The sequence below is a fragment of the Gadus chalcogrammus genome, chromosome 12 (genome assembly GCF_026213295.1).
Source record: "Gadus chalcogrammus isolate NIFS_2021 chromosome 12, NIFS_Gcha_1.0, whole genome shotgun sequence".
Taxonomy (NCBI): Eukaryota; Metazoa; Chordata; class Actinopteri; order Gadiformes; family Gadidae; genus Gadus; species Gadus chalcogrammus.
In genome coordinates this window covers 29447995-29475169 of record NC_079423.1, presented here as the reverse complement: position 1 = coordinate 29475169, position 27175 = coordinate 29447995, and the positions used below count along the sequence as shown (strand labels likewise).

The 27175-nt window shown below is 45.0% G+C and overlaps 4 protein-coding genes across 5 annotated transcripts in view; 2 read left to right on the top strand and 2 right to left on the bottom strand.

Moving 5' to 3' along the window:
- pip5k1ca (phosphatidylinositol-4-phosphate 5-kinase, type I, gamma a) overlaps positions 1-5181 on the bottom strand; it is a 34522-nt gene extending 29341 nt beyond the window's left edge. The window contains exon 1 of the mRNA XM_056603300.1: positions 4849-5181. Within this exon, the coding sequence (XP_056459275.1) occupies positions 4849-4981 (133 nt within the window). The 5' untranslated portion in view covers positions 4982-5181. The remainder of the gene's footprint in view (positions 1-4848) is intronic.
- Positions 5182-5517: 336 nt separating this feature from the next.
- Positions 5518-8671, bottom strand: LOC130393635 (ras-related protein Rab-11B-like). The gene is made up of 5 exons (XM_056604337.1): positions 8476-8671; positions 7476-7671; positions 6813-7006; positions 6615-6695; positions 5518-6511 (listed from the first exon to the last, which is right to left on the bottom strand). Exons 1-5 carry the CDS (start codon positions 8513-8515, stop codon positions 6366-6368), a joined length of 657 nt encoding a protein of 218 aa, XP_056460312.1. The 5' UTR covers positions 8516-8671; the 3' UTR covers positions 5518-6365.
- A 514-nt stretch (positions 8672-9185) lies between these two features.
- On the top strand, positions 9186-16015 carry hnrnpm (heterogeneous nuclear ribonucleoprotein M). Of its 2 annotated transcripts, XM_056604335.1 has the most exons (16): positions 9186-9459; positions 9856-10037; positions 11546-11598; positions 12297-12304; positions 12449-12542; positions 12709-13155; positions 13282-13435; positions 13540-13589; positions 13689-13749; positions 13862-13975; positions 14103-14147; positions 14240-14338; positions 14423-14524; positions 14628-15229; positions 15342-15393; positions 15658-16014. In XM_056604335.1, the coding sequence occupies exons 1-16, from the start codon at positions 9383-9385 to the stop codon at positions 15819-15821; spliced, it is 2304 nt and encodes a 767-aa protein (XP_056460310.1). In that variant the 5' UTR covers positions 9186-9382; the 3' UTR covers positions 15822-16014. The 2 variants fall into 2 exon arrangements, with proteins under 2 accessions (XP_056460310.1, XP_056460309.1); XM_056604334.1 differs by lacking the exons at positions 9186-9459; positions 9856-10037; positions 11546-11598; positions 12297-12304 and having other exon boundaries at positions 15658-16015.
- Positions 16016-16243: 228 nt separating this feature from the next.
- LOC130393633 (mitochondrial import inner membrane translocase subunit TIM44-like) lies at positions 16244-25918 on the top strand. The gene is made up of 13 exons (XM_056604336.1): positions 16244-16365; positions 16722-16829; positions 17247-17420; positions 17576-17656; positions 17851-18000; positions 18976-19112; positions 19525-19610; positions 21037-21129; positions 21245-21369; positions 21853-21903; positions 22007-22096; positions 22743-22853; positions 23563-25918. Exons 1-13 carry the CDS (start codon positions 16336-16338, stop codon positions 23680-23682), a joined length of 1356 nt encoding a protein of 451 aa, XP_056460311.1. The 5' UTR covers positions 16244-16335; the 3' UTR covers positions 23683-25918.
- Positions 25919-27175: the final 1257 nt, after the last annotated feature.

Genomic DNA, 27175 nt, shown 5'->3' with positions numbered 1-27175 from the left:
AAGAGTGGTGGAGGCCGGGGGACTGTCAGTGTCAGGGGTGGATGGTTTTCGGCCTGCCAAGTCAAGCCGGCTGCCATTATGATCAATAACGTGAAGGGAAACAAGCAGGCTGTAATATATGCCTTCCAGCTGGTTTCACGGGCTGCCGGGGAAGACTTGCTAGAGACAAATGAGGAGCTGTTCGTCAGGATGCATGCAGTCTTTTAAAACAGGGAGCCTGCAGGAGAATCTATTGTGCCACTGATTAAGACGTATCAGGTTCTGTTTTGGGATAGCCGATTGGCCTAGTAGGTCAAACATCCAGTCCCTTCAACACAAAGGAACATGGTTATGATTTCTTGCAGAGGAGCAATTAAGGTAGTGACACAGGTTCATGGTCACTTCTTGTTCCGCTAATCCCAATCGTATTCTTCCCGTGTCACTTAATCGGATTAGACATGAGACAAGATTGCGAACTCGCACACTGAAAATCTATCCTAGAAGCAGTGTCTCCTCTCTCTGTTTTCTAACTTAATAATAGAGCTTCTGCCTCCTGCCTGAAAAAAAGACAGTCGTGACCAGAAACCAGTCGTGTAGAACTCCACAGAGTGCAAGACACTGCATGACAGACATCTGTTCCAATGTACCTTCCAAGCCAGGCGACTTTTAAACGACATTGCACTTTATTTGACTGCACTGACGAGTGTGAAGAGGCTTGAGTGACACTCAGGGTGGAGGGAATTTAACAGCATCAGACACATCCTTCAGTCCAGCGGCACAGTGAGAACCTGGCTGATGGAAACGGTAGGTGTGCAAGCGAAAATGTCCCTTTGAAAAAAAAAAGCGAATGGAAAATTCAACTGACCGATCAGGGATGTTATGCGACTGGTACGTGTCTTGGTTGACCTTTGCTGTGCCCCGTCGAAGCCTTAAAGCGTTTTCCATTCCGACTTTCCACCTCCGAACATTAATTAACGCACTTTGTACTCGCCGATACCCGATACTGCCTAAAGGGCAGTTTCGGAGGAATTTCTGATTCTGGTATCAGTACTGGAACAACTCTAATAGAACAGAGAACGATTTGAGTCATAAAAACAGGCTAAATTGCTTACAGACGTGGGCACTCTTGATGGACAACCACATACACCCCATAGTGACTACAGGCCAATCTACATGAAGAACTTCTCGTGACCTGAGGAAGAAGTCTGTCTGGGTCATTGATGCAGGACAGATACATGATGCCGCCAAATGAGAGCTAAGCATGATGCAAGGACACACAAGCATGGACACTGTGATAAAATTCACAATGAAAGCCGTGAGCAAAGAAAGAAAAAGGAAGTGAGAGGCATGAGGGGGAAAACAATCGAGTAGCTGACAAAGTAGCAGTTAAAGTGAGAATCGAAGAAGCCCAAAAGAAGGATGTGGAGATGGTGTGATTCTGTTACTGACACTTTCGACTGCAATTTTCTAATTTTTCATCGTCTCCTCACCTCTACTCTCCGTTTTCTTCTGAGAATACAATGACAGTAAATAACATTTCTAGGAGCAGTGGAGATGCATGGGACACAATAGGGAAATTAAGTATATTAACTGCTGCCTTGAGCCCATAAAATAAGGTCTAACACAGGGAAAAACAAAGAACAGCAGGAAAGGGTAGATGTACCCGTCCTACTCCAATAGATTATAGTCAGGGTCGGGAAACCAGGTTTACAATTACTTCCATGGAGTTATGACTTTTAATCTTAGCTAGCATGTGCTAGCTAGCCAGAGATAACTTCTATGCAATAAGAAGGAATGCCAATGGAAAGAAATAGAAATGGGTCATCGTCCATAGAGAGAGAGAGAGAGAGAGAGAGAGAGAGAGAGAGAGAGAGAGAGAGAGAGAGAGAGAGAGAGAGAGAGAGAGAGAGAGAGAGAGAGAGAGAGAGAGAGAGAGAGAGAGAGAGAGAGAGAGAGAGCGAGAGAGAGAGAGAGAGAGAGAGAGAGCGCATGGTGGAAGACACAGTTGGATCAATGGTTAATTACACAGGTGGAAGCCCACCGTCACGCCTCCATCAGCAGTTCTGACAGCCCACGTGAGTCAGATAAGGAGACGGAAATAGAGGCAATCCAACGGATGATCCCCGGGCATCTCTCCCTGGCGGAGGAGAGGGGCACTCGGGTTCAACCATCAAATGCATGGCGCCCTGGTCGGAGCTAACCACTATGAACAACAGAGAAGATGAGCCAGATTGATTCTGTCAGTCTTTTTTAAGGGATGCAGGACAATGGTCAATCGAGGCAGTTCACACATAGACAAATAGACGCAATTTATACTGCCCACTGTGATGCCCTCACAACGTTTATTCCCACGTCCTCCAGAGGAGTGGACAAAAAGCTTGGTTTGGAAAGAACTGCCACCTTGTATAAAAGCGAGTCACATGCTTACATCTTTCACTAAGATCATTAACAACGACTCTCCGTTTGAAGTGTTACGTAAAGATAAAAATGTGTATTTTTATTTGTAGGCACTACAAGGTCATCATGACCTTTAAGACCTTGTGACATTTAAAACGCCTTGCTTTGCCAGACGTTGGTACAGGAGGAGAGGAACACGCTCCATCCTCCCAGCTGCACTGTTTATCACAAAGACCAGCTGCACCTCACCACGGCTCTGAATCACGAGCCAAATCACACACAACAATGAGGACACCAAAGGACCCCATCGACAGCCTTAAGCACATTCACAAAGTACTAGTGGATGCTGGTTCCCGTTCACCACATTGACCACAGGCAGGCATCTGCATCAACCGAACTCACTTCTAGAGTGGTTACGATACCAGTATCGGAAGTTCGGAGTATGCAAGTCTATGCGCCGAACCATTACTGTCACGTGACTAGCTAATTTACTACACAGGCAAAGAAGAACACAAACACGTGCAGCGTTATGATGCGGAAAAGCGTTATCTCCATCCCGCGTGCGTTCGAGCTACCAAGTCGGAATAACATGCAACAATGCTAGATGATGTGTCAGCATGCACAAGGTATACTCAGAGTCAGGAATCGGAATTAGGTATCGGGAAGGAAAAAATGGTATCCGGGCGTATATCCCTGATCCTTACAAGAATTAAGAGTAGAAATACAATATAAGAATGCAAAATAGCAGGAGCTGGATGGTGAGCCTATGGTGTTCCGTCTCCCAGTAAAAAAAGGTTTAGATCCCCTGTTACTACAGTTTACCTGTAGGCATCCCCTGACCTCACTTCACAAGAACTGCTGGAACACACAACCGCATGATCACTAACAAACCATCTTGACTGTGTTCTGTGTCATCTCCAGGGCCCACTGATCAGTCTTGAGGTGTGTAAAAACCTTACCAATCTGACCTCAATATGGTTGCCTACAAGTTTCAGAGATGCAAGATTTCTCTCCATACACCGGACAATGAAACAAGAGGTTCTTGGTTATTCATTATCTTGCCACACCTGGATATCATGGGCTATTCTGGTCCATAAAATAAGTGCATGTGAAAAGAAACAACTGCCAGTGGTCCACATGCAGCAGGAAGTAAGCGAGTACCAGAAAACATTTGGTGGAAGAAGGGCACTGCTGAATAATGCATCTAGGTTGAGCTATCCAGCATTCTTGTGCAAAAGCTAACCCACTCTCTGTTGAGGAGGGAATCGTTTCCTTTCACTTCATATGAGTGTGCAACAAGTAGTATGTTCAAATTAATCAAAATATACTAGCAAACGCCAAGTCCAACATTCACATTGAATATCGTGTTCAACGTCAATACACAGCCCAACTTGAATACAGCATGTCCCTTTGTAGGTTTTTGATTCAATTAGTCTGGAAATGTTGGCCCACCCGCAGGAAACTATTGTTCAAATCAGCAATTTCCCTGCCCGGTTCTCCCAACCTTGAAATACGGCTCTGGGTTCCACCCAATATAATGTGAGCGGCATTGTCGAGCACATCGACACACAGGCATGATTTCTTTCCCAAAGAACACACCCTAGGTATTTCACATTATCCGCCGTAAAAAACAAACTGGATATGTGTATTGCTGAATAACACATAGGCCTGCATTAAACATGCAAATGATAATACACACACACCCACAGTGCATGAATACATAACCGTTATTCAGTAACCAACGTGCCGCTTATGAAGACGATCAACCATCTTCCCATAGTATCCTCTCCTTTGTATATTAAAGGCCTATATATTCCATACACGTATTATTTATAGTATTAGTAAATAGCTCGAACGATTATTGGCAAGAACAATTAGGCTAGCTGGTCACTTAATTTAAATATGACGAGCATTTTACTTCTACTCAAACAAATAAATTGATGAATGCCTAAACACAAAAAAAAGCTTAATTGCAAGACAACCAAATCACTATAATTAATGAAACCTTCATGTCTGCCTACGTGCTGTCAGGATGCGTGGATGCTGGAGACAGCTCTGTGCAAACAGCATCACTTGAGTACAAATGCGTTGCCCACCTAGAACCTCCTTCTGCTGCCGACCTTACTACACCCAACGTAAAGGGTAACACAGCAGGCGAATTAAATACAAAAAGCTGTCTTCTCGCTATTGCATGTATATAATCGTTGCTGTGGTTTACCAGACGTGTCATATGGTCTTTGGAGAATATGTTTTCAGCGGATGTTTACTGGCCGCCGCCGCCACCTACACCACAAACTGCCCAGCGTACCCATCTGCCCAGCGCCTAGCAGGCTACTAGCATGCTAGCAGAGATGATTCGGTACTTTTGGCCCACAAACAGTATCATCGAGGATATGTGTGTAACTGAGTGAATAGAAATACAAAAATACCAGGACAAAATGGCATAGACAATTGATTGTAAAAGGGACGTACCCGTGTCACCGGAGTCGACTCCATAGCTGACTCCAATGACAGTGTCCCCATCATCAGATGCTGTGGCGCCGGATACCGGGCTGCCTTCCCTGGCCTCGGACAGCCCAAACGCTCCTTCGGCTCCTGCCTCCATTCAGACTCCCGGAGATAGGGCGAGCCCTTCAGAAGAAAGACCCGCGATGACGGTACGGTGTCGGTGGATAACCTAGCGCGTTGAACACGACTGACAGCAAATGGCGTAAATTACACCGATAAAATAGTGTTTGTATTCCGCTACGGCTCCCTCATCCGTGCAGTGGATCGAACTGGGTTGCTCCTCGGCAGTTCTCTCACATCGACTGAACACAGTACCCGTGGCTGTTATAGGGGAACAGGCAGCCGCAGCTTGGTTTGGATTCGAACAGTCTGGCTCCCTCTGACTGATATCTGGGTCATTGCAGCCGTCGCTTGAGCGCAGGTTATCTATTTGGCCCCTGGGCCTGGTTACATTTTTCGTTTCATGTTGAATTTGAAGCAATACGGTATTGCTTTTTATCCTGTATCCTATACTGAGTATTGTGTGTGTGTGTGTGTGTGTGTGTGTGTGTGTGTGTGTGTGTGTGTGTGTGTGTGTGTGTGTGTGTGTGTTCAAATATCAGTCCCTCAAAAACGAACATTTGACAGAATACTTTTGTAAAGGATTTTATTGCAAATTTGTATGCATTTTTACGTAAAGTAAAACTTTAGCCAGACACATTTTAATAAATACAGTGAGAAATCATACTTTCAATACTGCCACATCAGGTGGCGTTCATTTGCCAGTGTTTTATTTACACAGCAGCACCATCTAGAGGTCACTGTTGAAATGCACCAACGCATACAGTAAAGTGCATGGGCCAGTAAAGGCTGAATTATATTAAACTGCATTGAATAGCTGCACGGTTTAGTGGTGGCTGTCTATGCTGGTACTAGCGTTTATTTAAGTGTGTTGATCTTCATAATGTGTAGTTGTGTCAACAACAAAGTAACATATTAACTATTATCCTTTCCCTGTTGTTTTCCACTCAGCTACAAAATGGAGGGGGAAAGAGGAAGCGGACCCCTGTTGGCTACACACGTGACAAATAGACCTACCACAAACCTCCGGTGGCTATTCAACGCAGAAGTACAAATCAACCTTTAAAAGGTTCCATGACTTTCATTAAGCTTCATTCAAAACATGCACAATTGCCCCTTTCCTACATTGCAGGAACTTTCACATCGTCTCAATTAAACAACAAAAACTTGCCGTACAAAGTGAAATAAAGGCTTTTTCTCAGTTTCTTTCTTCAACAACAAAAGAGAAGAGCACAGGTGAATTTACATATAACAGAAACGGACTGTACAACCAAGTAAAACTGAACAGAAACAGGGGCATTGGCCGTGAGCTGTGGTATGGGGGAGAAGTGAATGGGTGGGGGGGGGGATTTGATATGAAGAGAGTGTTGTGCCGTGTAAGAGAAGATCAAGTGGGACAAAGACACAGGTGTGTTTGGAGTTCACGGGCCTTGACAGCACGGGAGTTTATTGCCCTTCTGGCTGTCGGTGGTGGGAGGGACACTGATGTCTACCACGTTGTTGCCTGGAGACTCGTCGTGTGCAAACCTGTCTGCCATCTGCTTCTGTGACACGATGCGGTAGATCTCTGTGCAAAGATTAAAAAGAAACAAATTAAGTATATTTTTCGTTGATTGAATGCAACATTAAGGACGTACAAGGAATCATGTCCCGTGAGAATCTCTTCCTACCTGCCAAAATGTTTTTGAATGCTTCTTCTACATTTGTAGAGTCCAGTGCTGATGTCTCAATAAAGGAGATGGTGTTCTTTTCTGAATAAGGGACACAGAAAGGATACATCAAAAAACCATGTCTGCTTGCGTACAGATGTCTCAGAGTCAAACCCTGAGAACCAGCGGCTGATAAGCAATGTTTTCTAGGGGGCTCACCTGAGAAGGCGTGGGCCTCGTCCGTGGGCACGGCCCGCAGGTGGCGCAGGTCGCTCTTGTTGCCCACCAGCATGATGACGATGTTGTTGTCGGCGTGGTCCCTCAGCTCCTTCAGCCAGCGCTCCACGTTCTCGTAGGTCAGGTGCTTGGCGATGTCGTACACCAGGAGAGCCCCCACCGCGCCCCGGTAGTACCTGCAGGCGAACCACCGATGCAGGAAGGATTTACAATGAGTCAAATGTACTATTAATTGTTATTAATGTTTTTAACTATATTGAAAAAGAGCATCTTGAGGAAATATTTTCATTAAGGCCCTCCCAGTTTTGATAATGGTGCCAACATGAAGATGAAAGCTTGACCTTGGTGATGACACAATGTGTGGCTATTTGGTGCTATATAAGCTATAAATTGCTTTACGTTGTTGATCAGAAATGCATGGCAATGACATTGGGAAGATGTATATCAGAGCAAACATTAATAAGCTCTGTATAGTAGAAGAACAATATGAGTGACATTTTATTTCTCTGCATTCATCTTTAACAACAGTCACTGGAGTCGCATGTGATCAAACAATATATTGACCACAGTGGTAGGGCAGACGCATGTGGATGCATCGATAACACATTTCATGTGTTAACGTAACACAAGCTCAACCCGACTCACGCTGATGTGATTGCTCTGTAGCGCTCCTGGCCAGCTGTGTCCCAGATCTGAGCCTTGATCATCTTGCCGTCCACCTGGAGGCTGCGGGTGGCGAACTCCACCCCGATGGTGCTCTTACTCTCCAGGTTGAACTCATTCCTCGTGAAGCGGGAAAGCAGGTTGCTCTTCCCTACTCCTGAGTCACCGATTAGTACAACTAAAAGCAAAACACACAACTTTCAGTCATAAAGATCTTATCACTCTATGACAGATAATAAAAAATATATATGCTTTTGATCCGTTTAAACAAGAGGTAGCATATCATTGCACGTCACACAGGGATGAACAGTTCCCATGAAACCACCCCCCTTATATAGGATTACATTAAATTTCGGATTCAAAATATCTGGGAGGATCCAGGAAAAATGTGATGCCGTTTCTGAACATACTGCGTAACTCATTTACACTAAAGACCACATTTGGAAAAGGGATCCTACTAGCCTTATTCTTGCCTTCTGTTATGAAATAGACAATCGTTAGGGATTGTAACCGCATAAAACGGTTACTATGGTTCAATACCAGACTTCACAGCCATAGCCTACACGTTTGTCTTGTCACTTTTCTGATTAATTCAAAAGGATGTGTACGATTTTCTTGAGTTATATTCAATATGGTTCATACAACATCCAGTTATGAACTCGTGTATCCATAAAGGACTATTTCGTCACCTTTGCGGTAATTGTGGTAAAGTTATCTGCCTCCATAACGTTGGTTTTATGTTCTGACATACAACCTGCTTGTATGTCAGAAAAACTCAACGTAGACAAGCCATAACAAAAAATCGGAATAGTTATCCGTACATATTGTAGTTGATAGTTTACTAATTACAAAGATACTTATGAGATAAAGTAGCTTGTATTTACGCACTTGTGGTGGTACATCATGGTACACATAGGCTATGTGACATAGCTAGCATGCTAACCTAGCTAGCTATCATATCGTATTTATAATGCTCACATACCTTTGAACAAGAAATCATATTCATCGTCTCGGTTCCCCATGGCTAGTATTGATATTTTATCTAAATTAGTCTCACAACACCTTTAACTGAATATATATAAAATCAGGTCCAGACAAAAAACAATGGTTGATAACAACACAGGATGCTGCTAGCGGCGTCCACAAGGTGGGGTGGCTTCCTGGGAGGATGAGGAAGCGGAGGAAGAAGGAGGAGGAAGAGGGAGGAGGAAGAGGAGAAGGAGGAGAGAGGAGGGGGTATGGGACAACATTGGTGCTGGTTGTCTGGCAATTTAAATAGGTGGTAATTGAAAACTGTCTCTTAAATAGAAATGAACCTTTATTGTATGTCAAATCTACGGAAGTGGATTAGGGCCACATTTTTTCACTGATCATACCACCAATACCATCATATGTTGAATTAAAAAGCCTTTGATTCTGCTTTGAGATTCTAAGAGTTGAATTATGAAGCCTTTTAATGCACTCAATCTTAGTACAATTAGTTATGTATTGTGAAATACCTATATCGTACTTTTGAAAAGGTAATGTGTATAGTTAGTTAGGAGACAAAACGTGCCCTCCAAAGAAAAATAAACTCAAGTCCCGAAGGCATATTATTGTCAAAGAAAACTAGGGTCCTAGAAATGCGGTCCTTGAACTGCAGCAGGAACCCGCAACTAATGGTGCGTAAACTCCCAGCATCCTCTCGGCCTCTCCCCTTGGCAACATCGGGGAATATTTAGAAGCGACGTTTTCTGTCCGCCATTTCAGTAGCTTGGCACGAGACGGACGTAGCTGCCCTTCGGATTTGGTTCACCCTGTTTTGATTTGCATTACATTGGTTTGCAAAGAACTTTCTCTATATCGTCCCAATTAATTTGACGAGGTAACCATTTCAACCGCGCAAGAAGATGTCGACTGAGGTTAAGGTCGAAGCCGTCCCCGAGAAGCCAGTCCAGCCTACTCCGCAGCAGCAGCCATTGCAGGGGTAACGAACCTTCCCTCCCGTCGACTCACTCAAGGGCTCTTTGTTAGCGTTTCGTAGCCTGAACATGCTACATGGGTCATTTTATTTAGGCAATTTTGACACGGGTATAATGTGAAAAAACATTGCGATATCTTGGTTATTCGTATGTTTATAAAAACGAATACACCCATTGGTTTTCCTTTCACAATGCGTAAGTCGCAGAAGTGCTGTAATTATCTACGCGTGGCCGGGATCCGTCTAAATCCTGGAACGCGAATGTAGCCATTGTAGAATTTAGCACTAACGTATGCCAAACCGAAATGTGAAACTCTGGACACATATACCTGATGTTTTTAAGTTGTTGGTGGAAAATAACCACGAATATTGTACCTTTTGTGTTTGTTTGTTTTTTTACAGAGAAGTGAATGGTAAACCTAAGCATGACTCCGGGCCCAGCAGAAAGGAGAGGCCCCAGAAGAGAGGCGGTGGCGGACGATTTGAACCCTATGGAAATGTGAACAAGCGTTACCGTGTGTTTGTCAGCAACATCCCATATGATGTGAAATGGCAGGCACTCAAAGACCTGATGAAAGAAAAAGGTAGGGTCTCCGGTGATGGATAGAATACTAATATTTTCTTTTCTCCATTGCTACAGCAGAGGTTGCAGGTTCAGTGGTCATTTTGATTGACTACTCCAGATTTGAAGGGATCGAGGCTTTCAGGGTTTTTGTAAGGGTGTAGTTGGAATCAGTTGAACGGATATAAATGTATTTAAATAAAAAAAGAAATAGGATTTCCGCTTAACTTAAGATATCCACTTTTTTGTCTACATGGATTTTGACCGAACTTGCTGATGCAATGCCGACCTGGTTTCTTTGAAGAAGAAGTTGTACCTTTTATATTGTTGGTGGGAATTCCGTGGTTTGGAATCATCTATGGGGTGGCGCTGTATTTTTGGACTCCCTGAAGTGCAGTTTGGAAGCACATACTACACCAAATTGTTGTGCTATGTCCACTGGTGAAAGCTGCCATTTTATAAATTGCATTGTTGCATTTTACCATGGCAGTGTCAACACTTCTTGAGCTTGTAATATCGATTTTATACTGGGCTTGTAAAAACCGCCAATCTGTTAATTTTGTTCCTCAGGTATGTGGCTTGGGAAAGCCTTAGGCGTATCAAATGCAATGCAACATATACATCTGCCTTAAGTACGCTGAAGTGTGTGTTGAAGAGGTCACCAATTGCCATTTCCCGGTGGATTATGTTGTGGTTGTACAACTGACTGTGCAGTTAAATTGCATTTTCTTTTTTAGGTTTGACCTTTTGACACAGCCATTGTTTCTCAGCAGGTCTCCATGTTGTGCCAATCACAGATGTGCGTTTGGAATTTCTTGGGGTACAGGTCTACAAAACGAAGCAGCTTCTTACGTCCTGTCCTTGTCTGTAGAGGTTTGGTCAGCGGTGTTAGTTCATTGAACACTCATGATCTTCTACTAGCAGGGTACAGCCATTCTTTTAAACAAAAATCAGAATCGTTGATTTTGCTCTCAGGTCCATTTAGGGAGCAGATGTTGGAGATTGCTGAATTTCTTTCCCCCCCTATTTTGTGAAGCCAGTTGGTAGATTGTTTCTCTATAGTTAGTCATCAGCAAGAAATGTAGATTTACTGGTGCATCGACTGCAGTTGTCCTTTTGACAAAGTCTTAACTTGGTGGTCATGTAGTGGGCCAGACAGATTGAGATTTAAATTGAAATTGGGACAAGTATGCAATGTGGCTTTTCGATGGCAGCGCAACCATTTGCAGTGGCTGACCGCTATTCAAACTCCAGTTGTCCTCCGTTATGGCTCATGGTGTTCGGGGGATATTACAAGGACAGGCTAAGAATTTAGTGACGTATTTACACTCGCCCTGTGCGATACAAGCTTGCTTTTTGTAGACCTGTACCGGATTGTGTTGCTGCGGACGCTGAGGTGCGGGGAAGAGGCTCTGGACTGTCAGTCGGAGCCCGCTGTCACCAGCCGACTGTTGTGTCTGCTCTAAACCCCCATTGTTCTCTCGGCTTCTCTCCCTTTGGTGTGTGTCGTCTCTGGAATCTGATTTGTAGTGGGTGAGGTAACGTACGTGGAACACTTAATGGACGCAGAAGGAAAATCAAGGGTAAGTGAAAACACATGAATCAAAACACTGAATAACGATAGACCGACCCACCGTCTCCTTGGGTTTATTGTAATTGTGGGGAATTGTTGTGACTCTGAGGGGCAGCGTCTCCGATGGTGGCTCGCAGGATGAGTGGATTCGGTGTTGTCTGGCAACTCTCATTGAAGCCCTCTCGGAGGCTTATCTTTATCTAGCAGGTTTCTCGGTAGCCAATCTCGGGAGATTGCCAACGATGTTGTGATTTTCTGTTGTTGGGTTACAATGCGAAGTTTCATGGGGGTCCGTTCCGCAAGAGGTTGCAACACGGTGGTTACTCGTAACTCCTTCTGTAGAATTGCTTCAGTGGCACAGAGGCTTTTACCGGAAAATCTTTGGCGGTGAATATTGGAAAATCCTTTTGAGAAGGGTTTGTAATTGGCCAATGCTACTTTGGTATTGAATGTTTAATTCTAGTTGTGATCAATGGTTTATGATCTGTTAACCTTGAGTGTATGAAGGCAAAACCAAGTCCTGTCCAATACTATTTGTGTTTTTTTGTGACGCTTCACATGTTGTGTGCATGTCATTTACTTGTGATCAATTATATCTGCCACTTATAATGCCAAAGTCTCTTAATCTCTGGAAAACAATCGTTTTGCTAACTTGAATGTCCTTTTCCCCGTTTCCATGGTTTGCCTGGTCATCTTCAATCAACAAAGGGTTGCGCGTAAGTTCTCGATTTTATTTTCCCCACTCTACTTCCACAACGATAACGAGTGCTGATGTTCTTTATTGCTAAAGCATAGTCCACAACCAAAGTCTGTTTGTATAAAACGAGGCGCGTAGTCATGAGTCACTTCTTTCTCCTCAGTGTTGTCGAGTTCAGGACTGAAGAGCTCATGAAGAAGGCTGTGGAGAAGGTCAACAAACACATGCTGAACGGGCGTCCGCTCAAAGTCAAAGAGGTAGAGCACACCGCTCACAGTACAGCCCAAAAAGACGCACGCATTTTACTACTTACTTTGAACAATTCCGTCTTAAGCGGAAGCTGGTGATCGCCTGACCCATTAATCCCTCCGCTTTGTCTGCCTTTGCTAACTTGTGCTTCTATCCCCCCCCCCCCCCCCCAAGGACCCTGATGGTGTGATCGCCCAGAGGGAGGCTCACAAAGCCCAGGGCGGTGGCGGAGGACCCGGGGGCCACGGAGGCATGGGCGGGATGGACCGCATGGAGCGGATGGACCGCATGGGCGGCATGAACATGGACCGCATGGGAGGCATGAACATGGAGCGCATGGACCGCATGGGAGGCATGAACATGGAGCGCATGGGCGGCATGGACCGCATGGGAGGCATGGACCGGATGGAGCGCATGGGAGGCATGAACATGGAGCGCATGGGAGGCATGGAGCGCATGGGAGGCATGGAGAGGATGAACATGGACCGCATGGGGCCAGGCCCCGGCGGACCCCCCACCGTGAACATCCCACCCAGCCTGATGAACAACCCCAACATCCCCAACGAGATCATCCATGGCCTGCAGGCCGGCAAGATCGGGAGCACTGTGTTTGTGGCCAACGTAAGTACCCTTTTTAAATACGGTTGTGGCAATGCCGCATACTTTAAACGTTGAATTTGAACCCCTCACAAGTAGGCGATGTAGTGTGCGCTTCAATCTTTTAACGGTGTTGCTCGTGTTCCGCAGCTGGATTACAAGGTGGGCTGGAAGAAGCTGAAGGAGGTGTTTGGCATGGCCGGCGTGGTGGTCAGGACGGACATCCTCGAGGATAAGGACGGGAAGAGCCGAGGAATGGGCACCGTGACGTTCGACATGCCCATTGAAGCGGTCCAGGCTGTCTGTATCCTTTCTAATATGAAACGCAGCGTCATGTTCCTTTTGTTGGTTTGTTTTTTATGGATTCTTTTTGTGCATTTAAATACAATTTTCCTAAACTATGCTCAGCTATGTTCAATGGCCAATTGCTCTTCAATCGGGTCATGCACGTCAAACTGGTAAGTAATCTACTATATTAACAAACAAAAAATATACATTTATAAACTTTCGAAAGGTTGCCATATAATTTTGGGAAACATCTTATTTATTTTTTTCAGGATGAGAAATCTCTTCCCAAAGGAGATTTCGGACCGCCTGAAAGACCTGCTGCTCTTCCCCGTAAGTCGACCTCAAAGTCTGCAAATGCATGCACTGCACATTGAAGATAAAATGTATTGATTATAAAAACGAAAGACCATTAAGTTAATTGGGCCACCTTTCGTCTGTCCAGGTGGCCTGAGCGGTATTGGTCTTGGGCTCGGGCCAGGGGGCCAGCCCATCGATGCTACCCAGCTCAACAGAGGAGAAGGCAGGGGAGCCGGGATGGGCAACATGGGTCCCGGAGGTAGTTGTTAATTAAATTAATAGTTTTCATCAAAGAGCGTGAAGAGCGACACGTTGGCTGATCCTTGACAAACTCATCAAATGAAGAGTGACACGTTGGCTAATCCTTGACAAACTTTGGCTTGTAGGAATGGACGGAATGAACTTCGGTGGGATGGGTGGCCGAGCAGGAGGTATGTCTGCTCATGGAAACTAACAAAACCATCGTCAACAAACTGGTATATATTTCCCAGGGCAGTGTTCCTTAATGTGACTCTCGCTTCAGGTATGGACAACTTTGGAAGTGGAGGTGGTGGTGGAGGAGGAGGCGGAGGAGGAAACAACATGGATCGTTTCGGGCCCTCTGGCATGGGCAGAATGAACGGTAAGGACTATACCTTGCTGCATGCGGGGAGCGTCTTCGCGTGCGGCCGGTCTCCTCTAATGGTGTGACCTCTTGCGTCTTCAGAGATGGAGCGTGGGATCGCTGGTGGTTTTGACCGGGAGTTCGGCCGGAATGAAATGGGCATGACCCGCAACAATTTTGGAGACTCTTTTGATAGAGGCGCGGGTTAGTACTTTTCTCTTAAGTTTGGTGACGATGCTTGGCGTCATTTCTCTATTTGGTTGTTGATACTAATGATGACCTGTCCTCCCTTCCATCCGACTTGTAGGGAACTCCCTCGGAGGAGACCGTATGAACTCTGGACTGGATCGTCTGGGGACCGGACTGGACCGCCTGGCCGGAATGGACCGTCTGGGGATGGACAGGCTGGACCGCGGGGCCGACCTGGACCGCCTGGGGGGTACCGGCGGCTTCGACCGCATGGGCTCCGGGATCGACCGGCTGGGGCCCAGTATGGACCGCCTGGGCTCTGGCCTGGACCGCATGAGCTCCAGCATGGAGCGCCTGGGCCCCGCCGGGTTCGACCGCCTGGGCCCGTCCAGCTTGGACCGCATCAGCACCAGCCTGGACTTCAGCTCCCCGATGGGCATGGATCGCATGGGCAACACCGGGCTCGACAGGATGGGCCAGAACAACTTTGACCGCATGGGGTCTTCCGGGGGTCTGGATCGCTTCCCCACCGGCGGCCTCGACCGCATCGGCTCCAACATGGACCGCATGGGAGCCGGGAACGTCGGCGGGCAGTTCGACCGCCCCGCCGACATGGACCGCAACACCTTCGGGGGCAACTCCTTCGTCGGGGCCGGGGCTGGGGGACCCGGAGTCGGCGGCGTCAACGCCAGGAAGGGCTGCCAGATCTTTGTCAGAAATGTGAGTGATCTGTGAAGCATTGTGTAAATGTTGATGTTTCGGTGATTTTGCTTATGATATTCTAAATTGTACGCCGTGATTGGACTGACCCGGTGTGATTTTTGTCTTGCAGCTGCCCTTTGACTTCACATGGAAGATGCTGAAGGATACCTTTAGTACATGTGGTAAGAACACAAACCACACAACAGCCCTTCTGCCTCCACCGTACTACACCAAGACGATGACCCATTTACATTGAGAGCATTTAGCAGACGCTTTTATCAAAAGCGACTTGCAATAAGTACAGAAGAGAAACACTACATCTGTCGGTACAGGTTAACCCATCCCCCTTAAACTACGAAGATAGCTAGGATAAGATCGACCCGAGGCTGTCATTAAGCCTGAAATATTCCAATTGTGACTTGACGTTATCTCCTTCACTTTTGTAGGCATGGTGCAGTATGCGGACATCAAGATGGAGAACGGCAAGTCAAAGGGCTGTGGTGTGGTACGCTTCGACAACCCAGAGACGGCGGACCGCGCCTGCCGAAGCATGAACGGATATCGCCTCAACGGCAGAGAGATCGACGTTAGGATCGATAGAAATGCATAAGTTCACTTTTTCCGTCAAAGTTCCATATGTTGTCCTGATTCCATACAACCGACCTGTCATTTGAGTGACCGTTCCAACTTTTACTTGGTTTATTAGTGCTGTTTTAGTTATTTCCCTTTTTTAGTGACCACATTTATATGATTTGTCATTCTTTAACTGTCAAGGCCTTTGTTGTTTAAGGTGTTTTGATAAATAAATCTTAACATTTGGAAATTATTGGGTTGTGTGTTTGTTCCTGTGCACCATTTTGTATTCCTGATAAACACTACTTTAAGTGTTAAGTTGAATGAAGCACCAACAAGTTGTGAACTTGGCAGATCTATTTCGTTTCTCTGCTATAGCTTATTTTTGAACCCATATATTTTTCGTTAATTAATTTCCAATTTATCTATCACTTGCTTAGTGGAGAAGTTAGTGCAGATTAATTTATCTGCCTGAAACATTTTAAATAGTGGAAGCTCCTCCCACCGTAGTTAGGTCATCACCGGAAAAGGTCACATGCAATGCAACCAAGATGGCGGCCTCCTTGTGTTTGTGTTCTCAGGTAAGTTTTGAAATAAATGCTTCTGAGTGCACACTCTTTGGCCCCACCTGCTTTAACGATCTAACAATTATAGCAACACAAATTTTATTTTAAATACCTATCACTAAAAGAGCGTAGGCTGTTTACGAGATCGGTGGACAATCTGACAAAGCCGGTGGTTGGGCAAAACAACATCGGGTTCCGAAAGTGTTTAATCCAACCTTAATCCTCTATATACTATTAATCAAAACACCATCTCAATTAATTTGCTTTTCCGCTTTTGTGCCAATGCTTTGAGTATGAATGCTTCGCAGCATATAGATAACAGTCCTTGAGTTGGGGATACTGGGTTATTTTGTTTTTTTCCTATGATCTAGATATGTGTCAGGCGATGTGTACAGGCATGCGGTCCTTCTTACATGCCCCTGCACAATAATATACATCACATCTACAGAGTATGCGGATCCCTCACCACCTCTTCACAGGTAGTCTTTACACCGTCGACCACCTGAATTGGTTCTTCTGAACCATGAAAACAACCTCCTCATCCAAAGAACTCTGACCATTATATTAAATTCAAATTATACGAGAACAGGGCCATCTAATTGTTTAGGTATTTGACTCACAGATGAAAGAGTTCTGGGTTTGAACCCCAAGTCTACCTTTAGGCTTCTTTAGCAATATGTTTTTCCCCCGAAGTCACACTATCTGAATCCACCATAAATCGAATTGGAGGAATGTGTATTGCCAAATTAAATTGAATACATTTAAATTTAGGGCATCAGGGCATTTAGGGTGAATAATAACAGTTTGTCTTAAAGTATGTGCCAAAAACGAAATAGAGGGCATGAAGAAACAAGGGAAGTTATCTCCATGTTGATGTCCTCCATATTCACTCCCAGGTCCGGCACTCGTCCAGAGGGGAGGGCCGGAAGGGATTCATCGGAGGGTTCCTGGAGAACCTGAAGCAGGAGCTGAACAAGAACAAGGAGATGACCGAGAACATCAAGAAGTTCCGGAAAGAGGCCAAGAAGCTGGAAGAATCAGACGCACTTCAGCAGGCTCGCAAGAAATACGTCAGTGCCTAGCCCGATTTAATAAACGGTGTACTGTTCATTAATGAGATCAACGATATGATCCCAAGATTTGAAGAAGATGAGTTTGAATTCAGATTGTGTTCATGGTTATGGAAGAGGTTGTTAACAAATGTTCTGACTCATCTTTCTCTCAGAAAACAATAGAGTCTGAAACGGCGAAGACCTCAGAAGTACTCAGGAAAACGTTTGGGACCATCTCAGAGTCAGTAAAAGAGGTATGTGACAATATATTTCTACCTTCTCTTTTCCTCTTCAGTTCTGTAAACCGTCGTCATCTATTCTACACTAAAGGAAGTAAAGACTTGGTGTTTGTGTGTGTGTGTGTGTGTGTGTGTGTGTGTGTGTGTGTGTGTGTGTGTGTGTGTGTGTGTGTGTGTGTGTGTGTGTGTGTGTGTGTGTGTGAGATCAGGGGCTGGAGGAGGTCAGTCGTACAGACCTCGGGAAGAAGATCAAGGAGGGTGTGGAGGAGGCCGCCAAGTCGGCCAAGAGCTCTGCCGACTCTGTCTCCAGGAGCGGGGAGAAGTTTGGGAAGACAGGAGCCTTCAGGGCCATATCACAGGTACAGAGTGTCTCTTCGCAGCCGGTTGTGGCTACATTAAATAATACATTACCGAGGAGGTACATTTATAAACAGCGACCGCTGAGTTCAGTGAAGTCCGGCTCATTTTTTATTCTCCAGCAAGAAAAATGCACTTTGCTGCCGGGCGTGATAGACATTATGAATTGAGACATAAAATGCAACGTGTAAAAAATAATAAGAGACGGACAGAAACTGATGGAAGGGGTGCCACATCATCATGTTTTAAGAATGGCCTCTTCGTAAACTTTATAGCTTTTGTAGCATTGGGTTAATATTTCCTATTTTATTTGGAACAAATAAGTGCCCTTAGCAGCACCCATTGAGATGTTCACCAATATGCTGTGCAGCCCTCAGCTAGGACACTCCCACTCATTCTGAGGTCATGAGCAGGGTTAGAAACGCAACAGAATAATACATTTAATCGAAATGACTATCATTGCACACTAGGGCTTTGACTTTTGCCCAAAAATCATATTCAAAGTTTGTTTATTAATATTAATATTCAAATATTTATTAATAATATTTTGACCATTAAATGCTTTCAGTAAGACCTGGATTGTGCTTCGCGAGGTTTGTTTCCCGCGTTGCAATGGTTACCGGTCTTGCGTGTTCCACCGCTTTTTAGGTTTCTAATAAATTGCTTTCTAATCAATACTTCGTTCACTGCCTCTTCCGTGGTCATTAGAATATTATGAATAGACTGCGTCGGGTTCTCCCACGTCTCTCCCTCTTGGCCTGCCCATAACGGGTTCGAATATTAAGGGCTGCCTAATATTCGTTCGAATTTTGATTTATTTTTTGATATTCGAATTATATTCGAATAACGAAGTTCGGAGTCAAAGCCCTACTGCAAACAAACGGTGTGGAGGGATCACTCTAGCACTCGTGTATCTATTACATTTTTAAAATGGACGCCAATCAAACGTGAATATGGGACTGCCTGTGTTCTGTCAGGGCATGGAGAGCGTGAAGAAGGAGATTGATGACCTGGGCCACACCGGGCCCTACCGCCCCCCCTCCAGACTGCGGAAGAGGACTGAGTTCTCCTCCAAGGGGGCGGCAGACCAGGAGAAGGTCTTTGAGGCCAACGAGTACGTGCTCGACTCAGTAGGCCACCTGGGGTTCTTCTTAATGGTTTTTCTGCCGGGGGAAATGGGGGCATATCTCAAGGAAGCGATGTATACTGAATTGAACGAGGACATTGCACATTGTCATTCAAAGACGCAGTGTGTAGGATTTAGTGGCCTCTAGTGGTGAGGTTGTGAATGGTAACCAATGTATATGATTTGTCTCATTCAAGGGTAAAGAAAACATGACTCATCATTTCGAGGGGATTATATACTAATACTTCTGCTAGCACTAAAATGTGTGTGTGTGTGTGTGTGTGTGTGTGTGTGTGTGTGTGTGTGTGTGTGTGTGTGTGTGTGTGTGTGTGTGTGTGTGTGTGTGTGTGTGTGTGTGTGTGTGTGTGTGTGTGTGTGTGTGTGTGTGTGTGTGTTGCAGGGAAGCCATGGGCGTGGTTCTGCACAAGGACTCCAAGTGGTTCCAGCAGTGGAAGGATTTCAAGGAGAACAACGTGGTGGTCAACAGTAAGGATTAGGTCACTTTTATTGACTTTGACCAATTTAGGCAAGGCATCCAACTTTATTTATCTAACACTTATCATACACGAGGCAGACTCAAAAGTGCCTAATATAGAAACATCGTCATACAATAAAATGAATATTCAGAAACTCAAATTAAAAAGATCATTGTAGTGCACTTTCTACAAGCCACCAAGTGCAATATAGTGATCAGTACAGTGAAGCCACCAGCAGGTGGCTTTTCAAAGGTACAATAAATGATCTTTTCAATTTAAGTTTCTAAATTGTCCTGAGTTGGTTATAAAAAGATATATATTTGTATGTTTTTATATAGTCTTAATAGAATGTAATGATTTAGGTGCATTCATTTAAAGTGAGACGGATAACTTGTTGAATGTGCATGTGTGTCTCGATGAATTTACCTGAAAAATGTGCATGTTAATAATTTTCATGGCGGTAACCATGAATAATTGCACACTAGTACAAAATTGTGTCTTTTACATTTAACACCGTGGATATTTCTTTGCTTTTAGAAACCCCCTATGGGAATGGAGACGTTTTAAATGCATGCGCACAGAAATCTGTGCACATACTAACGCTATATATTAAGGCTTGCTCAAGGAAAGCAATCCAAATTAGCCAGGCTTTATGAACTCGCTATTTTATTTTGAAAGGGCAGAACTGGAGTACTAAATCACGTTTGCTACATGTTAATTTGTCGTTATGGTCATTTATCTTTCTGCTGTCAGAATCTCCCCGGCTTGGCCATTAATAACATGTCATCCTAAATACATACACATACATATGGACCCATCTGTAGTCGTATACATTACACGCATGCAAATACCATGCATTAAGATTAGCTCAGGGAAAGCAATCTAATTGAGGCCCTGCCTTCTCAACTCGTTCCAGGCAGTTTGTAAGGTCTGCAGTAGAGTTGGACAGGCAGGGAGGGGACATAGGAAGGGGCATTATTCAGAATAACCTCATTGCTATGCTTCGGCTATTAGCGAGTCTACTTCATCATTGTGGTTATTATTCACAGGAGCATGGCAACCGACGTTTCTTTGGCTGAGGAAGTGTGGTTATAGATTATGTTTGGACATCATTTCATGATTTTGTGCTAAGTCAACAGATTTAAATTGGTACGGTAGCATCAGCACTTTACACGCACTAAAGACATACATTTTATAGTGTGTGTGTGTGTGTGTTTGTGTGTGCGTGTGTGTGTGTGAGAGTGCTTTCATGTATTTAAAGACGAGCGTGTGTTTGAATTCTCCTGGCGTACGTCAGGAAGCGCTTGTTGTTCATTCATCATCCCTGAATGGAGAGCTGTGTTCTGCCGAGTCTCTCTCTGACTCCCCGCTCTCCCCTCGTCCCTCCCTCCGCCTCCCGTCCCCACTCCTCCTCTTCCTCCTCTTCCTCCTCCAAGGGTTCTTCGAGATGAAGATGAAGTACGACGAGAGCGACAACACCATCATCAGGGCATCCCGCGCCGTCACAGAGAAGATGACTGACATCCTAGGTAACCATGGAAACCCCCCCCCCCCCCCCCCCACAACGTCTTAGCATGGATCCATGCCTTTCATTATCACCTGGTGCGTGTGGCTGTCTGATTGACTCACTGAATGACCAATCAGGCGGACTCTTCTCAAAGACGGAGATGTCGGAGGTGCTCACGGAGATCCTCAAGATAGACCCCGCCTTCGACAAGGATTCCTTCCTCAGGCAGTGTGAACGGGACATCATCCCCAACATCCTGGAGGTGTGTCCTCGCTCTCTTTCTCTCAGCCAATCAGGCTCATTGGGGTTCGGCGGCAAACCGATGTTGTTGTATTGACCTGGTGAGATGCGCTCGCACCAAAAGCAAGGCAAAAAAATTGCGCAGCGCGAATACATACAGTACAAAGTGAAGATGCAAATTCCACGTGCCCCGATTTGCTTCATTCGCTCAAATTGAAATATTTGAACTTTGGCAAGAATTTCGCTTGAAGCTTAATCGCTCGCCTTAGAAAAGTTTGTGGTTCATGGGTGTAGAATATTTGCTTGGCTTCTGGTGGGAACGCACCTTTAGAAACTTGGATCACTCATGGGTCATGGTGGATAGATCTCAGATATAAACTGTGTGTGTGTGTGTGTGTGTGTGTGTGTGTGTGTGTGTGTGTGTGTGTGTGTGTGTGTGTGTGTGTGTGTGTGTGTGTGTGTGTGTGTGTGTGTGTGTGTGTGTGTGTGTGTGTCCTCTGTACAGGCGATGATTCGAGGGGAGCTGGAGGTACTGAGAGACTGGTGCTATGAAGCGGTATGTCCTCTCTCATTGGCCGACTCTACTGTCAATCCATCCGGAAAGACCATTCCTGTTGAAACTCAAACTGTGTCTGATTCTCTCTCTCCCCGGTGGTTAGACGTACAGTCAGCTAGCTCACCCCATCCAGCAGGCCAAAGCCATGGGTCTGCAGTTCCACTCTAAGATCCTGGACATCGACAGTATTGATGTAAGTAGTTACACTCTGCCATAACGATCTCGGAGGCAGAAGCCAATTCTAACAAAAAGTGATTTTTTTTAAAAGGCTTTTCTTTTTATTCAACGTTTCAATTAAAAATGTGTGTCCATATAAATCAATACAATACAGTATTTGCAGAGAACAATTGTTTGAACCTCCATTCAATCAATGTTTTTTTAATCTTAATCCGATGAACACTGCTGCTGTATACATTTCTCCATCGCCTAGATGCCACTGTGTTCCTGGAACCACTTCCCCTCATAGGATTGTGAAACTTTAGATATACTGCTTAGTGAGCATGATGATTTTCCGGTTTGGACCAGTCTCATAATCACTCAAGCCTTGGCCTTAGTATCTTTGTGTGAGAAACCAATTTCTGGGACATTTATTCTTCAGAACTAGATAATTTATAATCTCTAATACATTTGTATTCTTATAGTTAAACGTTAACATCCATGTTTTTCTAACTTGGTAGCTCGAACGCACGTGGGTCGGAGATGACGCATTTCCCATTCTCTAGTGCACAGCGAGCCCCAAGCCCTAACGATAAAGGTTGCAAGGTTAGTCCTTGATGCGGGCTTGCTTTGCTGTGCCTGGCGGTTCCGTTTCATGTTCTATGTTTCCGTCTCACCTCCAGCTGCCCATGGGCAAGATGATGGAGCAAGGCCCGGTGCTGATCATCACCTTCCAGGCTCAGATGGTGCTGGTGGTCCGCAACCCCAGGGGAGACGTGGTGGAGGGCAACCCTGTACGTATCCTCCATTTTGGGCACTGACGCTTTTAACCAAAGTGACTTGCAATAAGTACATTTGCCCGAAGACAGAGAAACAATATATCGTCGTCGATACAGTATTGTATTATATGCATATACAGTGTATATACAGTATAGGTTTATCTCTTAGTCTCGGATAACAAAACAACACAAATCGATTCAACATTTTCTAATAGATATAATGCCATAATTGGCAAATGTTCACCGGGAACAGTGTCTGTGGTTCACTTTTAAATGCCAGACGTGAGCACATCTGCATTGATTAAGTAATCCCGAGGAAGAACACGTATTAGCTAGACTGTAGGTCTGTCGCTATTTATAAAAACATAAATCCTGCAAAGCACGCTAATGTTAAACGGAGGGCTCCTCAGTGACAGCGGCGATATCTCAGCGAGGCGGCGCTGGCACGGTCCGGCTGTTTTGATTGGCCAAAGTTTTCACTGAGCGGCACGCTCCAGCTGGAGGCCTGCCTGGTGCTCAGAGTGCTCTCGCCACAAATTAACGGTCGATGCAACCTTCCCCTGGGATTAATGGACGGTTCCCTAATGTCTGGAGATAAAATGACAGCTGTCCCTTTTTGAGTCCGCTGACGCGGGGCTCGGATGCAGCCTCTCGTTATTCCTCGGCTCTCGTTCTTCTGGTCCCGTCGCTGACCTCGTTGTTGTGCTCTCTGTCGGCGTGGCAGGACAAGGTGCAGAGGATCATGTACGTGTGGGCTCTGTGTCGGGACCAGGAGGAGCTCAACCCGTACGCCGCCTGGAGACTGCTGGACATCTCCGCCTCCAGCACGGAGCAGATCCTCTGAGATGGAGGACGCACACACGACTTAACGCACACACACACACACACACACAGACGCACTGCACAGCCACACAAGCCCAACTGCTTACCCAGGGACGGGGATGAAGACTCAGGGGGGTCCCCTGCGGCTGGCTGATAAGAGCCCCACACTCACACTTCAAAGAGGTAGAAGTTAGAAAGACGGTCGGGGATGGTGGGCGCCTCGCTGCCGACGGAGGTGCCGAGCGACCTGCTGCGAGGCATTATCTGCTCGCCAGGCTCCTACGCTGGCATGCAGCCAGGGACCTCCTTTCTCCCTTATGCTGCTGAAGGCTGCGAGGCAGACCGAGGGAGAGGAGGGTTACTTCCGCGTTCGCATACCAGTTGTTCTGCGGACGGCCACAAGGGGGCACTATATCACCGACTGGTCTATTTGAACGTCCTCGGCTGTCGCCCTGTCCGCTTGTCAGTTAAGTTTGGAACGTAATTATGGTCATTTTTGTTCTGCTCGATTGACTTCGGATATTTTTGTTGGAACAAATGGGTTTGGAATCCATGACGTTTGGTTCATGTCCACTGGGATTTATGTCATACATGTCTGCTATGTTGTTGTCAAATGGGATGATGACTGCCATTCGGTGATTATCTGGGTCTGTTTGTGTGTGTGTGGAGGGCCTATAGTATGACGCTAATGCACCCGGCAGTGCTGCTGGCCTCATTATTTTGTACAACAAATTTGTTTGTAGGATTTGAGGTGATTGGAGTCTTCAGATAAGTCTATATTTATTATAAAAAGTAATAAAGATGACACCTGATTTTCTTATTTGAAGAGACCTTTAAGAAATGTATATGATGGGAATAATTCCACACATGCCTAACACATGAGGAGAAAGATTTGGCGTTTCATTAAAGGGCAATTTCTATTTAAAGTTCATTCTCGATTGATTCAGGTCTTCCCGTTTCCAAATGATTTCCTTTGGGAATGATTCTTACTCTGAGATTATTTTTATCGTTGGTTTCCCAGAGCAGAAGTGGAACACTTGAAATTTCAGTAATGAGTAACCACTTATGAAAACACTTGCTTCATGAACTCTGCTATACTTAATAATATTATTATAATAATCCATCCCATGCAAATGCAATGTACTTTGACAAATTTGTTGCTGCCCAAATTGTATTAATTTAATTGCAAAACTTTCAAATATTTAATTATACAGCATTTTAGTTTTTTCTAGGAAATCAATGTAAAATGCTAGAACCAATACATTATCAAAAAAGCCTTGAAGATATAATGAATGCTAAGCAGTCCAGTACTACCACTTTAACTCACTTTTCTTCATTGTTCATGATTATTTTTAATAGGTCGATTTGACTTTCAATTCAAACTATTTTCTTGTGTCAAAAGTACAAAAGCCCTTTTTATTTCCGACATGAAGGCTAAATAACCCCTCTCTCGCTTGGGGACTGCTTGGCATTCATACCATAATTTACCTCAAAGCTGTGGAAATGTGTAAACTGTGTGCAATACTATCAGTCTAAATGGCTGTGCTGAACATTGCTGACCTGGAAGTTATTTAAATTAATAATTGAAATGTAAATCAAGTCACTGATGATGCAGCCTATCCGAGTCTCTCACCACTGTTTGTGTTTCTGTTGCAGAGTAGTCAGGGTTTCATTCTATTAAATGTAATGCTATGAAACCAGAGCAGAGATTGTGGCTGTGCTCTATTCATACATTGGGTGACTCCCGGGCAAGTGAATGTCAGACGTGTGTCACTATCTAATTACACAAACTACATTACCTGTCTATTTGCCTAATCCGTTTTTCGTAATCAATTCTTGCAAGATGCCTTTAAAGCAGTTCGAGCGATGGTCATTTATTACATCAGTGTTGTTTCTGATCCATGGCATTGAATTGTAATATCCCCGCTCCACGCCCTGCTCCTCAGACGTAATGTCCCATTTATCGTAATCGGAGTATTCATAGAGCAGCAAATTGAAACTGTCAAATCAATATGTACGTTTTTTCCCTCAGGGAACCTCCGCCTTTCAATCATAGCACACACGATCTGCTCACCGCGCGTCTACCACGAGTCTGCCCGGGAACAGATACCTTCCGGGTAATTGCCTTTATGTGCTTCAAATGTAAACGTAAGATCACTGCAGCGTCTCTTATTACTGCACGTGGGATGACACAATCTCGCGTGGAACCCGAGAATCAGGTTTTTTCCTCCCTGAAAAAGAGTGCGTTGTGATTTTCAGCTTATCTGGTGTACTCTCACAACAGAGCAGGATGGATCACCCCAGCCTTGGGCGAGGAGGCCTGTTTTAGCTGATGAGTTTGCCTGCCATCTGATTCGCACACATGGGCCGCTTCCTTCATGCGTGCGGGGTGCACAGCGCGGGCGTATACGCGTGTGGATGTTCAGCTCGGTACGCGCGACGTCTCGGGCACGTCGCAGATGATGGATACCCACCGCTGGTGAACAATGCTGAAGTCGCAGCTCCGCTTGGGGGCCCCTCATCGCTCCAACATCATCCCACTGCAGACACAAATGGGCGTTCTCGTGTGGTGGGAGTTCCCGTTTACGCAGACTGGAACGCCCCCTTCTTATTCTTCGTCGCCTTTCTCGCTGAACTGTATTAAAATTTCAAAGTGTACTACTCCAAAACCATGTAAATAGTGTTGTAGATAAACTTCCAAAGCTTTTCAAATCTTATTTGGCAAATGACTTCACATGGTGTGTCTTTTTACAATTTATTCGTTACCAGCATTCGTAGTGTTGATCAGCAGTGAAATAGTCTGCTGTAAGACGTTGTCGTCGCTTAGCAACCGAAGACGCTGGGGTTGACAAGTTACCGGACTGCTACCCTTGCAAGTGAACGGAGCGTTTCACGGCATTGAGAAGACCAGTGTAATAAAGGCCTATAAAATGTCTGTTTATGGCATAGATTTCTCCTCAGATTAGGCCAATAAAGCAATGATAGCAAAAACAACAAACGCTCGATCAAAGGCCCCCTCTCCCTCGGGTCAATCAAAACCCTCATTGTTTAACATGAATTGGCTAAACAAATGACCACTGTACCATATTTAAACACAATTCAAATTGTGCAGAGAATTATTTCCATTGGTCATTCTCAGTGGCGGCTGGCGATCAAACATGTTGGTGGGGCACAGTAACAGACAGGGGATCTGAGGTCCCCCCCCCCCCATATTTTTATTTTTATTTAATAGATTTGATTTCCTGTATTCTGGTGCCTTTTGGGGATGGCCACTACCTATTTACCTACTTTTCATTCAGATGCACAGCCTACATCCTGACTTGCAGGGCCTGGACAAGCTTACACTGCATATACAGACCTACTTCATGGCCATTCCACCAGCCATTGCTATTTAATAATAATAATAATAATATATTTAATTTAGAGGCGCCTTTCAAGACACCCAAGGTCACCTTACAGAGCATATAGTCATCATTCAAAACTATGTAAAACAGACTAGGAATAAAAGGAAAACA